Source organism: Pristis pectinata, chromosome 1, assembly GCF_009764475.1.
Source record: "Pristis pectinata isolate sPriPec2 chromosome 1, sPriPec2.1.pri, whole genome shotgun sequence".
Lineage (NCBI taxonomy): Eukaryota > Metazoa > Chordata > Chondrichthyes > Rhinopristiformes > Pristidae > Pristis > Pristis pectinata.
In genome coordinates, this window is record NC_067405.1 from 75,272,223 (window position 1) to 75,289,107 (window position 16,885).

Below are 16,885 nucleotides of genomic sequence, written 5' to 3' on the forward strand. Positions count from 1 at the left end.
TCAGGTGGATTTCCGGAGTGACAAGAAACAACCTTGAAATGGTCTTTAATATATTCCACTCTGGGTAAAGTGGATTTTCAATTGCAGAATATGGAAACTGTTATAAAATTAAATTTCTAGGCTAAGTACTTTAAAAGCGCAATTAGAGTTTTGGGTTATAGGGAAATTGGTCATGAGAACCAGGCAAGAATGTGTTGATTCCAAAGATCAAATCAGCCATGATAATTTTTAAAGAACAAATTTGAAGGACTGGTTTGAAATTTAAAAAGAATTCATTTTGACCATCACTATTCAAAATTAACTACACCAGTTAAAGCAGGGAATCCAAATTTTTGAACGAGGGCAGTAGTTTTAGTGTTAGAATGCCAGCTCAAGAGTTGCTGTAGGCCATAGTTTGGGCATTGTAGGGAAATGAGTGTAAATTTCTATAGTAGCATTCAAGCTCATTTCACTACCAAGGTAGCAAAGAAATGTCGTCATTTAAACAGATCTATTAGTCCAACTATGTTGTAATCACTAAAGAATCCACTGACTTCAACCATAGCAGCACATAGAGGCTTGAACAAAGACTGCATCACTCCAGTGACACATTCTAACCAGGTGTGGAGAATTCATCATGATGTGCTGCTTGCCACCTGAATCAGAGCTGGTGCTGGAGGAAGAGCAGCTGGCAGACCCACAGCCTGAGGGACTTGAGATGCTCCCTATAGAGCAATCAGAGCAGGTGGATGGGGAAGGTTAAACGTGTATGTTATCAGCCACTGGAGTGATGGAGGGAAGTATTTTCTGCACAGATTATGTGTTTCTTAATATTTTTATAAAGGTGCTTCCTAAATTATGGCCCCCAATGCATAACATGTGACCTTCTCTGCACTACAGTTCTTAGTACTAACATGTATACATCTTATCAGCTAGGAAAATCCTTATAACACTGCTCTAAATACTCATCAATAAATGATTCCCTGAGCCTACAACTTCAGAACCTCTGCTACAAAATCTTTGCACTTCCTGATGAGTGGCACCTTGTTTAAGCAACTCTGATATCCAAACAAAATATTCTTTCTATGGATCAGCTCCTCTCTGCAGGTATAAACATTGTTCAGAATCTTGAATCATTTGGACCACTCAACTTTGGTTGGGGAAGAGGGGTTGTCAGCATTGTAATCACAGTAGCTAAAAGTGATGCATATTGCAACATATTGATTATCCTGGCATTTAATATGTTGGAAGACACTTTGTTGGGGGGTGGGGAATAGGCATGGCAGAACTGATATTTAAAGCCAATGAAGTCCATAGTCATTCAGCAAAGAGAAATCCCTCAGGAGTTCTCAACGGCAGATCATTTTAGGTACTGCAGCAATTGATGTTTGCGGTACAAACTGGGGCGTAGCTGATGGACTATCAGCAGTGAGGTGTAATGTTTCACAGCTTGCAGCAGTTGGATTAGAAACATAGATAAGATATCTTTATTAGTCAGGTATACGTCGAAACACACTGTGAAATACATCTTTTGCGTAGAGTGTTCTGGGGGCAGCCCACAAGTGTTGCCACGCTTCTGGCGCCAACATAGCATGCCTACAACTTCCTAACCCGTACATCTTTGGAATGTGGGAGGAAACCAGAGCACCCGGAGGAAACCCACGCAGACATGGGGAGAACATACAAACTCCTTACAGACAGTGGCCGGAATTGAACCCAGGTCGCTGGCACTGTAAAGTGTTACGCTAACTGCTACACTACTGTGCTTTCCCTAAACCTACAGCACAATACAGGCCCCTCGGCCCACAAAGTTGTGCCGAACATGTACCTACTTTAGAAATTACCAGGCTTACCCATAGCCCTCTATTTTTCTAAGCTCCATGTACCTATCCAAAAGTGTCTTAAAAGACCCTATCGTATCCGCCTCCACCACCGTTGCCGGCAGCCCAATTCACACATTCACCACTCTCTGAGTAAAAAACTTACCCCTGACATCTCCTCTGTACCTACTCCCCAGTACCTTAAACCTGTGTCCTCTTGTGGCAACTATTTCAGCCCTGGGAAAAAGCCTCTGACTATCCACACAATCTCCATTGCTCCAAGGAGAAAAGGCCGAGTTCACTCAACCTGCTTTCATAAGGCATGCTCCCCAATCCAGGCAACATCCTTGTAAATCTCCTCTGCACCCTTTCTATACCTTCTACATCCTTCCTGTAGTGAGGTGACCAGAACTGAGCACAGTACTCCAAGTGGGGTCTGACCAGGGTCCTATATAGCTGCAACAATACCTCTTGGCTCCTGAATTCAATTCCATGATTGATGAAGGACAATACACTGTATGCCTTCTTAACCACAGAGTCAACCTGCGCAGCCACTTTGAGCGTCCTATGGACTCGGACCCCAAGATCCCTCTGATCCTCCACACTGCCCAGAGTCTTACCATTAATACTATATTCTGCCATCATATTTGACCTACCAAAATGAACCACTTCACACTTATCTGGGTTGAACTCCATCTGCCACTTCTCAGTCCAGTTTTGCATCCTATCTATATCCCGCTGTAACCTCTTGACAGCCCTCCACACTATCCACAACACCTCCAACCTTTGTGTCATCAGCAAACTTACTAACCCATCCCTCCACTTCCTCATCCAGATCATTTATAAAAAATCACAAAGAGTAAGGGTCCCAGAAGAGATCCCTGAGGCACACCACTGGTCACCAACCTCCATGCAGAATATGACCTGTCAACAACTATTTTTTGCCTTCTGTGGGGAAACCAGTTCTGGATCCACAAAGCAGTGTCCCCTTGGATCCCATGCCTCCTTACTTTCTCAATAAGCCTTGCATGGGGTACCTTATCAAATGCTTTGCTAAAATCCTTATGCACGACATCTACTGCTCTTCCTTAATCAATGTGTTTAGTCACATCCTCAAAAAATTAAATCAGGCTCGTAAGGCAGGACCTGCCCTTGACAAAGCCATGCTGACTATTCCTAATCATATTATACCTCTCCAAATGTTCATAAATCCTGCCTCTCAGGATCTTCTCCATCAACTTACCAACCACTGAAGTAAGACTCACTGGTCTATAATTTCCTGGGCTATCTCTACTCCCTTTCTTGAATAAAGGAACAACATCCACAACCCTCTAATCCTCTGGAACCTCTCCCATCCCATTGATGATACAAAGATCATCGCCAGAGGCTCAGCAATCTCCTCCCTTGCCTCCCACAGTAGCCTGGGGGACATCTCATCTGGTCCCGGCAACTTTTCCAACTTGATGCTTTCCAAAAGTTCCAGCACATCCTCTTTCTTAATATCTACATGCTCAAGCTTTTCAGTCTGCTGCAAGTCATCACTACAATCACCAAGATCCTTCCCCATATTGAATACTGAAGTAAAGCATTCATTAAGTAACTTTGCTATTTCCTCCGGATCCATACACACTCCCACTGATACACTTGATAGGTCCTATTCTTTCACATCTTATCCTCTTGCTTATCACATACTTGTAGAATGCATTGGGGTTTTTCTTAGTCCTGCCCACCAAGGCCTTCTCATGGCCCCTACTGACTCTCCTAATTTCCTTCTTAAGCTCCTTCCTGTTAGCCTTATAATCTTCTAGATCTCTAACATTACTTAGCTCTCTGAACCTTTTGTAAGCTTTTCTTCCTGACTAGATATATTACAGCCTTTTTACACCACAGTTCCTGTACCCTATCATAACTTCTATCTCATTGGAACGTACTTATGCAGAACTCCACACAAATATCTCCTGAAAATTTGCCACATTTCTTCTGTACCCAATTTAAGCTTCCAATTTCCTGCCTGAGAGCCTCATAATTCCCCTTACTCCAATTAAACCCTTTTCTAACTTGTCTGTTCCTCTCTTATTGTAAAGGAGATAGAATTATGATCACTATCTCCAAAATGCTCTCCCACTGAGAGATCTGACACCTGATCAGGTTCGTTTCCCAATACCAAATCAAGTACAGTCTCTCCTCTTGTAGGCTTATCTGCATATTGTGTCAAGAAACTTTCCTGAACCCACCCTATCTAAACCCCTTGCTGTATGGAGATGCCAATTGATATTTGGGAAATTAGAATCTCCCATCACGACAACTCTGTTATTATCACACCTTTCCAGGATCTGTTCCCCTATCTGCTCCTCGACATCCCTGTTACTATTGGGCAGCCTATATAAAAAAAAAGCACCCAGTAAAGTTATTGATCCCTTCCTGTTCCTAACCTCCACCCAGAGAGACTCCGTAGACAATCCCTCCTCGACATCCACCTTTTTGCATAAGCAATTACTTTACAATAATACACTCTTACCTATTGCAGTTTTTAAACTAATAAAAAATAATAAACTAATAATAAAAGGGAGCTCCTGAGAAGACAACATCAGACACATGCTTCCTCTCACCATGAAGCCACCTTATGTCCCTGCCTATTATAGGAATCTTTCCTTCAGTGTTGGCCATGATGCAGGAATTCAGTAAGCAGGGGTAAGAACTGTGAGACAGTAATCAGCTGTGCATTGGAAGGCATGGGCAATCATTGCCAAAATAACATGGAGGTATGACATCAGTCACATCGGTAAGGCTGTGCTTGTCCAAGCCCACACCCCATGTTCAGTCCCTGCATCTGCACTCATTAGGCATGGCACCCATAGGATCTATTATCTTGGGGTCTCGACTTCAAGGTGGAGTAAGCTGTGAATGATGACAGGCCCCATCATCAGGAACACCCTGAAATTGGTGTCACCTGGAACAGGACAGATGCATGGACCTACCCTCTGAAGACCTGCTGCCAGGTTGCAGCCCACACCTGTCTGGTACCTCAGACTTCAGATTAGTTTAATGTCATATACACCAGGGTGCAATGAAATTCCTTGCTCGTGTGAAGCTCACAGAGTAAAGAGTATACATAGTAATAATAAATACAATAAAGAATACAGTGACGAGTGCAAAACAACAGAATGGTGCAAAGATAATAGTGCAAAGATATTAGTGCCAACTGAAGTAGTGCAAAAAAAAATGCTAAAGTGACAATAAGGGAACAACCAAGAAAAGTAGTATTTAAGGGTTTGGGAAGGGGATATGAAAGAGGTGAATTGTTCAGCAGTCTGATAGCAGTAAGAAAGAAGCTGTTTTTAAGTCTGGTCATCTGGGCTTTCAAGCTCCTCTTTCTTCTCCCAGAAGGTGGAAGAGAGAAAAGGGAATGGTAAGGGTGGCAGACGTCCTTGACAATACTATTAGCCTTCCTGAAGCAACGCACTGTGAAGATGGGCTGGAAGAAAAAAAAAGTGACAAGCCTATGATGAACGGGGCAGTGTTTATCCCTCTGCATGTTCCATTGGTCCAGAGTAGAGTAGATGCTGTACCAGGCTGAGATGCAACCCGTCAGGATACCTTCTGTAGCACATCCGTAGAACTTTGAGAGAATCCTCGTGGACAGGCTGAATCTTCTCAGACCCCCAAAGAAAATGCATACACTGACATGCTTTCTTGATCACTGCATGAGTATGAAGGGACCAGGTGAGGTTGCTTGAAGTAGGGTTGCATTCACACACTCCTCACCCCTGCAACCTTACCCCTTCAACCTTACCCCTTAAATCAACAACCAGCTCTTTCGTCTTGCTGACATTAAGGACTAGGTTGTTGTTCTGCCATCATGACACAAGGTACGCAATCTCTTCCCTGTACTCCATCTCATCATTGTTGTTGATCCAGCTTGTAACAGTGGTGTCAGCAGAGAATTTAAAGATCAAGTTGGCACCATATTTAGCCACACGGTCATGGGTATACAGGGAATAGAACAGGGGACTGAGCATGGAACCCTGGGGAGCACCAGTGTTGAAGTCAGGGTGGATGAAGTATTATGACCAATTCTAACTGATTGAGGTCTGCTGGTCAAAGTCTAGAAGCCAGTTGCAGATGTGGGCCCCAAGGTCAAGGTCCAAGAGTTTAGAGATGAGCTTATTAGGTATTGTGGTGTTGAAGGCTGAGCTGTAATCGATCAATCACATCCTGACGTAGGTATTCTTATTGTCGAGGTGATCCAGGGCTGAATGTAATGCAAGGGAGATGGCATCCTCTGTAGACCTATTTTTCCTGTATGTAAATTGCAGGAGACCTAGATTGTCTGGGAGACTGGTGCTAATGTGGTCCATTACCAGTCTCTTAAAGCACTTCATTATGTTCAATGTTAGAACTTATTGGTCAGTAGTCATTGAGACAGGACACTTCACTGGAATGATGGAGATTTCCTTGAAGCAGATGGGGACAGTAGACCGTTGAAGTGAGAGATTGAAGATGTCAGAAAAGACAGTGACCAGTTGATTGGCGAATGATCTCAGAACCTGTCCAGGGACTCCATTCTGGTCTGTATGCTTTCCGAGAGTTTCCCTCTGTGAAAACAGACCTGACTTCTGTCACTGAGGTGTAAGAGACAGAGCCACTGGGGAGGCACCTTGGTAGAGCATTGTTTGCCTGCTCAAAACAGGTATCGAAGGCATTGAGTTCGTCCAGTAGAGATGTGTCATTACCAGATATTGTCCCCAATTTTGGCTCATAGTCCATGATGGTATTAAGGTCCTGCCACGGTTGCCTGGCATCTGCCCAATTGAATTGAGCCTCTAGCTTGTTCTGGTATTCCCTTAGTATCCTCTATAGCTTTATGGAGATCATGCTTCCTCTTTCTAACTTTCCACTAACCTCGCAGTGCCTGTCTCTAGGGTGGTGCTATGGATGTCAGGCACAAGACGCACTAAGGTGTTCATCATTATTCCTCTCCCTCCATCTTCCTCCTGTTTCATTTTTCTCGTGTTTTGAGGAGAGGGAAATGTGATCTGCTGTAAATACAAAACCGAATGTAGCTGAACCAAACACACCTTTATTGGGATGCAGCAGCAAAGATTGTAATGAGCGTGTCTGTGGTGATCCAAATCAAGGGATTGTAGTAGTCACAATGAAACATTGTTAGTGAGAAGACCTAACAGTAGATGATTGGACTTTCTCCCCATGAGGAGGAGACTGGTCTATTCCCCTGCTCAGGTACTGCCCTTACAAGGGCCTGCCTCCCACGTGGTGACCTTAATGTAAATGGAGAAGGTAGACATTAAATCACCTTTTCATTATCCTACCTTTTGGAGGCTGTGATGTGAGTGGAGGTGTGCATGGAGTAGGTTTGTATGACGAGCACTGTGTGTGTGTGTGTGTGTGTGTGTGTGTGTGTGTGTGTGTGTGTGTTTGGATAATGGTGTTCAGCACCTTGGCATATCTTGTGAGATCATGAAATTCCTTTCAATATTGCTCCATGATATTCACTTCTGTAAGAGATAACTCTGGCTACCTCTTACCAGGTTCTGCCAACAATGTCCCTGAGAGATGTCCTGCCTAAACTAAAGACCCAGCTCCTGGCATGTGTTTCGTTACCAGATCTCTAAATCCCTTGGAGTAAATCTGGGAGCTTCCTTCCCTCTTCCTGTAAGCTCCCCTCTCAGCCATAATGTATTTTTGCTGCTGTCTTGCTGCCATGTGCCTTTAAGGACTGACACCCTTCTCTGGTGCACAGTGAAGGGTTGATACCTTGCACTAAATTGATTGAGATCTTATCAGGAACTGTGCATTTCTTTGAGTATAAAACACCCTTACTCTGATATAAACATCTTTGACTAATTTTGTGATTCTTTGCAGGGGACAGAATTTGGCCATTAGCATTAAATGCAGAAAAGTTTTAGTCTGCAAAAATAGGTGAAATCCAATTTCTGGGCAATTGATCCCAACTTGCTACCTCCTTGTACTGCTTCTAAAATTGTCATTCTTCTCCATTACAGCAGATTTAAAATTCAATCATAGATTTGACAGAAAAAGTTATGTGCCGAAATAAGCTATTTCTTTTAGTCCAGGAGGGATAGTCGCATTAACCAATTCAATTGGCTGATTCGTATCGAAAAAGTTGAGGAGCACAGATTCAATTCTCAAAAACATTTGACATTAAAGTGAGAACAGGGAGAATTCAATTTTTTGCTCCATAAATTTCAAAGCCGACCTTATTTATCTCTTGAGGGCCTAGCCTGTATAAATATGGTAAAGAAATTATGTTTTCTTTGATTTCCCTGGTGGTTGAAACACAAGCAGTTTCTAACTAATGGCATGTATACTTGTTAATATGCAGGCAGATCTCGAATGATCATTACTTCTTATTGGAACACTGACATCCAGAATGCAAATTTGGTCTTTAACCAACCAAGTGCCTGATGGTTACTGTCTGCAGTAACCCAGCTTAATGATAATTGATTTTTAATAATGTTATACCAGATACCTATGTTTACCTCATCTTCAAGCCTATAAATACATTGAAGTAAATTGTTGCTATCTGTGAACTGTGGTTTTCTTTGCCTGAGTGGTGTTCAATTCCCCTACACCTCTAGTCGACAATTTTGTCATCCTTCTGTTATAGTGCTATGTCCCTCTTTCGCTGTAACATCCAGTCAAGCCCCTCTAAATCAGAGTGTTTGTGCGTCCACCACTCTTCCCTTTTTCTAGAGTATTAGCAGCCAGGCATTCAGATGTTTTGACCTCACGTTTGCAAATTCCTGCCCTGTTCTATATCCTATCTCTCCACTTCCTTAGGGTCCCACCTTTTTAACCAAGCTTTCGATTACCCATTTAAATATCTCCCCCCTTTGGTTTGATGTCCATTTACATCAAATAATGATTCTGTGAAACATTTTAAAGTGCTTTTAACGCTTTTCATGAGAGAGGCACCGCACATCCGCAAGTACGTTTCGAGGCAATGATGCATGCAAATTGCTGAGAATGAGTACCTATCCAGTGGTCTCTGATGGAACTGATAACAAACCCATTCAAGTGATTAAGTAAGAGCTGCATCCATCTGTTCTTCTCCATGAGTTATTAAACAACATCAGAGTCAATGCCAATTAACAATTGTTCTAAATAATTGGTGCCCTGCTGAGCAAACATTTGGTCATGCTGTATTTTCTTCCCTCTTTCTGCATAGGTCCAAATTATCACAGAAATGTCAGAAATAACATTAATAGGTGCACATTATTTTATCCCTCTCAACTTTGGTGGCGTGGGGAAGAATGGATTAAAGAAAATATATATTTGTCCATATTCACTATTTTTAGCAGAAAACTGGATAGTGAAAAGGTGATAGACCCTAGTTTTTATTTGCATGTTTTTAATGTAAGAGTCGTATGGAATTCTGTTCCATTGCTTTAACATTTGCAAAGTGGCATCTTAAATATAGTCACACTGCGCAATCATAATGGAGATAGCCGATAGTAATTCCATCGTCAATCATGCTTGGGGACCGTATAATTAAATAAGACCGAACGAAACTGGGATTGTTTTTATGCACATAATTTGTATTGTGAGACCATCTGTATTTATTGTCCGCTTACTGCTTGCTCCACTTATGGAAGAGACCAAACCAGTGGATCATAAAATATCACTAATGGTAAGAGAAAGGCAATAGAAGAATATGTTGATGGGTTGAGATGAAATAGGATGGGAGGACGTTTGTGTGAAGCATAAACACTAGCATGGATCATTTAGGCTGATGACCTCTCATTATTGCTGTATATTGTATATAACATATGTATTTTTGATGAAGAAATCAATTTGTATTGTTTAACAATCTGTTGAGAACTGTTCCCTATTGTCTGTTGAGTCTCTCTTTAAGTGGCCTCTATATGCTATGCTCCCTCCAACTCACTGACCATCACAGCAATGTCAATATTGCTCCATATTTCAAAAATGGACTGAATATTAATATTTATTAACTTACCAAATTTATCATCATTCAGGGGGATATGCTATTAATATTAAGCAATTAAATCTAAGCTGTGACAGATTTGTTTGCAGTAATCTGTGCAATTTATACATGTCTTATAAGGGACTCTTGAGGCAATGCAAAAAGTATATGGCAAATCTTTATGCGCATATTTATAAAAGGACATGGCTTTTTGTCCATATCATTGGGTCTCTTCCACATAAGATTTTCCAGCTATTGTTGACTCCTCTCAATCACCAAGGAAGAGCTTTGCAAAATGTCTTTGCTTAAAGGTGGAGTGCTTTAATATGGCTAATTAAGAGGGGTCTGCAGGAAATAAATCTGGTTCCAACTGAGAAAAATCAGAATTGCCACTAAGTTCCCTTACAGTGTGGCTAGAGGACATCTGCATTTACTATTCACAATCTTCCATAAATTGGGGAGACCAGACTCTGGTTGGGTGGTTATTTTGTGGAATATCTCTGGTCAGTTTGAATGCATGAGCACCTGTTGTTTCTTTGTCCCAATTCCATCCTGACCCCTCTATCCTTGTGTACCTTTGATTTGATGAACCTCAGAGGAAGCTCCAGGAACAACAACTTTTCATTTCATTTTACCTTTTACGGCCATTCAGATACTACTGAGTTAAACAATTTTAGATCATGACCACAGCGTTATTTGAACAGTAATGACTTCCCAATTTCTACTTAAATCTCCTCTAAGTTAGTCTTTTATTTATTTCCCCATTGTCATTTCTTTTTGTATATCTTCCAATTTGTTACTTAATCTCTCCAGCTCCGGCATCATGTGTGATTAATTTTTTTTATCTTTTCCCTTAAGAATAGACAAGACCGTGATTCCCTTTAAATATTTGATGAACTACAACTGGAAGCTTCAGGTCCTGAATTTACAATTGAACACCAGCCATCTGATGTACAAACCCAATGCAAGATCTACCCCAGTGCAATACTGAGAGAGTGTTGTGCCTTCAGTTGTATCATTCTCATATGAGACATCAAATTAGATAGGTGGAGGGACCAAGGCATTATTTTGAAAAATAGCAGATATCTCCCCAGTGTTCTGACCAATATTTATCCTTTAGCCAATATCTTTTTTATGTATAGACAGACAACATCCTTATCGTTGCTTTTTTGAGAGCTTGCTGGGCCTAAGCTGCCTGTTGCATTTTCTACACGACAGCACTGACTGTCTGCAAATTAGAGCACTCTGTTAGCAAGTCGTCATGGAAGGAACAACCAATTGTTTTGAGTCTGTTTTATCCTTATAATTAGGACTTTATAATTTTTAACATATTTAATAAAATTAGTAGTAGTTTGTAATTATTGTAGGAAAGCTATTCCAATAACGTATTTTTCTTACCTATTTTGTATTCATTGAACTTGGGTAGTGATTATAAATCTTGTGCCAAGCTCTGCCTTACCTGCTGCCTGACCTGCTGAGTGTTTCCAGCAATATATTATCTTTATCTAATTGGCAAAAGACCAGAAGGGACAAGAGCAGACACAATGCCTGAAAAGCTGGTGGAACCAGATTCAAAAGGGAATTGTGTAAATACTTGAAATGAAGCAGTTTAACGGGCTGTAGGGAAAACAAATTAATTAAATAGCTTTCCAAAGAATGTCATAGTTCAGATAGGCCAAATAGTCATCTTCTGTGCTGTCATTGTGATTTTTGAACGTGAGTTGGTGTTCAACCCATTGAAGTCAGAATTCTGGGGCTTCACGTGGACTACATTGAAAAGGGTTGTCTTTTCAACATGTGCCTTGTAAGATTCACCTAGATAATACTGGCAACTGAAGATTCACTCTGCTCAGCATGGGAATATGGGGTACAAGTGATTTTTGGTGTTTAAAATCTAACTGTAAGTGAGACAGCGTTTCACTGATAATCGCACCATTAATAATGGGTCAGTGCACTAACACTGATGCATTATTCTCTAATGCAAGCGGGTAAAACTGGACCCCTTCCATGGCTGTTGGTGCAAAAAAATTAATCTCTCCCAGGCCTTGATTAATTCCATTGTTGACATAGCTATTTTTCAAAAAAGCTTTAGTGTGTCTAACAGCTGTGGCAAGATATAAAAATCCTGCTCAGCTCTCTGGGGAATTGAAAAGTAATCCGAGTTTTTCTTTACTCAGGAAATCTAATTTTAAGCTGGATTCATTATTCCAACAGACTTCAGGTAAACAATGTACTTTGTGTTTGAAACAAAAATAGAAAATGCTGGAAATATCAAGCAAATGAAACAGCATCTGTGAAAAAAGAAACCAAGTGAGAACTTTAGGTCAACGACCCTTCAGTTCTGACAAAGCATCTTCAGCATGAAATGATAACTCTGTTTCCCTTTCCATAGATGCTGGGTATTTCCAGCATTTTCTGTTTTAGTTTCAGATTTCCAGCACCTGCAGTTTCTTTTATTTTCATTTACTTTATTTTGAAGCTACTTTTTAAATTCTTTTAAATAGGAGAGTGATCCTTTATGGTCTCATTTCCCTCCCCCCGGCCTTTCTTTCCTGAACCCCTGCAACTTACTCTCCCTCACATGCCCATCAATCTTAAATGTATATTGTTGATTCTATTTACTGATGTGCCTTATTTCACAAAATAGTTTTTTCTGTTAATGGAAAATTTTTATCTTTTTGAAAGAAAGCCTTTGCTACAAATGAAGAATTTTAGGCTTTGGTAATGTTCAGAGATGGTATTTGATATTTTATACTCTATTGTTACTTTATTGTTCTTCATTGTACCCAGGACAGATTGTTACTGATTCACCGTACCTTTTTACTTCCATCTGTCAACAGTTCTTTACCTTAAATGTTCAGTATTTTATAGTAAGAATATTGTATTTCTCCAAATGGAGAAAAATATCAGTGTTGTTACTCAGCCATTAATTGTGGTCAGCTCATGATATTAACACAAGAGTTGTTAAGTCATTAACTATTGTACGAAGATGAACAAATGTCATTGCCAGTTAAACCTCCTACTTCATCTCGTCACTGGGGTCAAGTGTAAGCCAACCTCTGCCAGTTTGCATTTTTGAAAGCAAGGGATTTAGCACTGAGTAGTTTCCACAATGTTTTAATCATGACGTGTCCTTGTTCCAAACCACTTTTTGTATGCTGTCAGGAGTAGCAGTACATCATCTCTATATACTAAGCATTAGGGGGATTTGCTTCCATATGCAGTTAAGTTGTTAACATCACTGCTTTCCTTCTCAATTGTCAAGGGGTGACAGCTTGTCTGGAGTGCAAGGACAGAGTTTCTGAAGAAGACTACGAGATAAATAGCATGACTGGTCCCAAACGTGGGCGTCTCAACCGGGTGCAGCAGGTAATATAAATATTTTTTAATGGTGGATATTACAATATTAAGCTGACAAATTATCAAGCATTTTTCTTCCAAATCACTGTCTTGCAGTGTTTGATCCACTTGGGGACCATTTAAAAGTAATTCAGAACTCTGCTTATTTTAACTCCCTTGGCATCATGGTCAATTCACACACAAGTCTAACAAGATCAGTATAAATATCTGAAACCTTATTTACCCCATTAAGTTGACTGGCTCAGTAATTTTGCTGATGTCAGTTTTAATATGGAGATACTGGTAATTTTATGTTGATAGTAATCTGTGATATGCAATGATATCAAAATAGAAGCAGGACATCCATCTCAATCTAACTCTCTCCTGCACCAAAACCAGATGATGACTGTTGGATATATCTGCCTACTATACATGAGGTGCAGTATCATTCCTTCTTTCTTGTTACAACACGGAATGTAGCCATTAGCATATTGAGTTCATGCTGGCTTCCAACAAAGCAATCTTATCAGTCCCATTTACCCCTCTCATTTCTCTGTACCCCTTTTCTCTCTCACATGCCACCTACCTACACCAAGGGATAATTTACAGGAGCCAATTAACCTACCAACATGTCTCTGGGATGTGGGAGAAAACCAGAGGACCTGGGGAAAACCCACACATTCATTGGGGTTCTAGTTCACGCCAACAGCACTTAAGGGCAGGATTGAACCCATATCTCTGGAGCTCTGAGTAGTCTCTTTTAAAAAAAAGTCTAAATAGGTGCAGTCACTTTCATCAGGAATATTAGGAAAGCCCAGAGAAGATGTATTAATATTTTGAGCTTTAATTAAACTAGACTTACTGTACTGTGCACTATTCTGGTCTCTGTATAGAAGACCGTTAAGGTGACCTGAAAAAGGTCTTCCAAATCATCACAAATAGGTACACACAACTAAGATGTTTCCGTTTTTGGTAGATCTCAAACTCTGATCCAGAACAAGAAGATAGTCACAGTAATGAATGTATTAGGAAATGAAGGAGAAACTTCTATATCTGGAGAGTGGTTAGAATACCAAACATGCTAGAACATGAAATAGTTGAGGTCTTCTCATGTCCATTAGATCTTTCCATCAGTAAATGCAATACAGAACTTTGGGATTAGCCTTACCAGGGTCCTGAACCATTCAGGGGTTGTCCTTCAGTAGTGAGCAGATGTAAAGGTGTTGCATTGACTGCCCTTTGCTGCAATCATGGGTCTTGGGTACTATAAACATAGCTCCATTGTACAATATTGGCTCTTAGCCAGCCAACATGAGTATGGAAACTGCTTTAGTCCGTTCTCCTCTGATCCCTCAGGAAGCTGTTCAGTACAAATGCCTAAGCTTACCCCAGTGTTAAGAGACTTTCAGTCTCACATGACACAGCAGATTGTGGAGGGTTAGATTTGTATTGCTGGTAAATTGTTATGATGGGTCTCCTGCACAACTTTGGGTGTTTTTCTGAAGTTTCATGCATCCATCTAGAGCGTGGCTGAAATTCTGTGATTGCCGTTTACTTTCTCCTTGGCTGACTGCAGCTCTCCAGGTGAATAAGTTGTTGATATTTGGCTTAAAGCAGTCAATGCAGACACTGCAACAATTATTCAATATCAGGTTGATATTGTCTGTATGGGGAGAGTGTTCCCACGTTTTGCAAGCATGCTCTGCTCAGGGGTATACAGGGTACATAGGGAAGTTCCAGTTGTGAATGGGTGTGCCTCACATTTTGAATTTGCAAACTCCTAGGCATTGATGTTATTTCACCAGGTAAATAATAAGCTGAAGTGGATAGTACAGATGGATTTAAGGGGAAGCTCAATAATAACAAGGAATAGTACATGATAGGATGCACCAAGCTCGTGGAGTGTAAATCCCTGCAAAGGCTGCTAAAACCCAATGGTCTCTTTCTGTGCTGAGCACTATACGTAGAGGCCTGAATATGGAGTAATGTACATAGTCTGACTATCTGTCACCTTCAATCTCCTTTTCATTCAGATTTGTGACATTTTGTGTGGAATACGATTTCACTGAATTCAAAATTAATCCTGTGTTACAGAGTTTTATGATGGTGAATATTTCAAGTCATTTAATTAAATTTGTGTGTCATTATTCCATAATCTAATAATTCGGTGTGAGTTTAGCTATCTTTCTGTAACAGTGCACCAAGTCTTTTCCATATATAAGCACTTAGCCTTGGAACTGTGTGAAATACATTTTAACAAATTGTTATTCCTTGCTTTCATTTGGTTGTAATCATAGTTTTTACTTTTTGCTGATTGTTAGCTGCCAAAGCTGTTTGATGGCTGCCACTTCTATTTCATGGGCTCTTTCAAAAGCTGCAAGAAAGAGGATCTGGTTCATTTGGCCAAGCTTGGTGGGGGCCAAGTCCTTGCCCGGCAGCCCAAGCCTGATAGTGACGTGACTCAGAGCATCAATACTGTGGCCTACCATGCATCCCCAGGTTCAGATCAGTCATTCTGTACACAGTATATCATTTATGACAAAGACAGTAACTACAAACCCGAGAAGATAAGGCTGGGTAAAGTGTGGACTACCCATTCTGCATGGCTGATTAACTGTGTGAAATCTTTTGAATTGCTTCCAGTTACTGAGAACTAGTGGAATTGTATCTAAATATGTAGTTGATTTATTTTATAAAATGATGTGCCTCTATGTGCTATTGATTAAAAATTATGGAAAAAAATGTATTAAAATGTAACACCAGCTCAAAAATTTGAATAACATTAGAATTGTGGGTCAAAGTTTGCTTAAATAAATCACTGTAAAAATTGCTTTATAATGACCTTCCTCTGCTAACTTCTCTTATATGGTGTTATATTAAGTGTTCATTCTGCTAAATTAAGCTCATTCAATAAAAAGATTTATTTTATATCTTGCTATAGACATTTTTCACACTCTATTTGTTTTAACATGAAAAGAATAATGAAATACATATGCTTGCTTGGAATCTAGTCATGCTGTGTGCCACTATTGTAGAGTTGCTTTAATTCTTTCTTTGTTAATATAATGGTTATCAAATCATGTACTTGTATTTGTTTCATAGTCAAGACTGTTCACTGCTCAGGTTCTTGACAAATCACTAAAATGAAAGGTACCGTTGAAGAAAACCAATAAAATGTAGTTTTATCCGTGAAGCTGTTTCGTCTTATTCATTCTGTAACTTTAGGATAATTGGGATCATCATTGTAATCTACTTCCAGGCAGGAGGAAGATCAGGGATTGAAAATTCCATGTTTGTTGTCGCACCCTACTATTAGCAATGCTGGTATTGCTTAATATGAGTTTATCAGGTCTGTGAAGTTATAGATTCAGATCAGCAAAAAAAATCATTCAGCCTTCCTTTCACAATGTCAGCTATTTGAGAGAACTGCCAATTGCTTCACCTACCCTTTTCATTCCCTACACTTCTGGAAAATTTATCCTTTACAACTATGTATCCAATTCTTTTTAGAAAGAGACTCTGGAACGTACTTCCATCTCTTCTTATTGTTTTGCTCTCTAAGGAGAATAATCCCAGCTTCTGTCATCTGCTTGTAAATGAAGTCCCTTTCTAGCATTGTCTGGGTAAATTTTTACATTTTCCCCAAGGCCTTAACATCCTACTTAATATGTAGAATTTGCTCTGGCTTCCCCAGAGACTTATACAGGTGTAGCATAAGTTTCTGACTTTTCTACTTAAAATGCCAAAGAACTTGGGTGCTTTTACATTGCCTTAACTT

General features: G+C 40.2%; 1 protein-coding gene across 1 annotated transcript in view; it reads left to right on the forward strand.

The window, feature by feature from the left end:
• bard1 (BRCA1 associated RING domain 1) overlaps positions 1-16,298 on the forward strand; it is a 167,412-nt gene extending 151,114 nt beyond the window's left edge. Inside the window, exons 10-11 of the mRNA XM_052021205.1 lie at positions 13,034-13,137; positions 15,429-16,298. Coding sequence (XP_051877165.1) covers positions 13,034-13,137; positions 15,429-15,764 — 440 coding nt within the window. The 3' untranslated portion in view covers positions 15,765-16,298. The remainder of the gene's footprint in view (positions 1-13,033; positions 13,138-15,428) is intronic.
• The last annotated feature ends 587 nt before the right edge of the window (positions 16,299-16,885 follow it).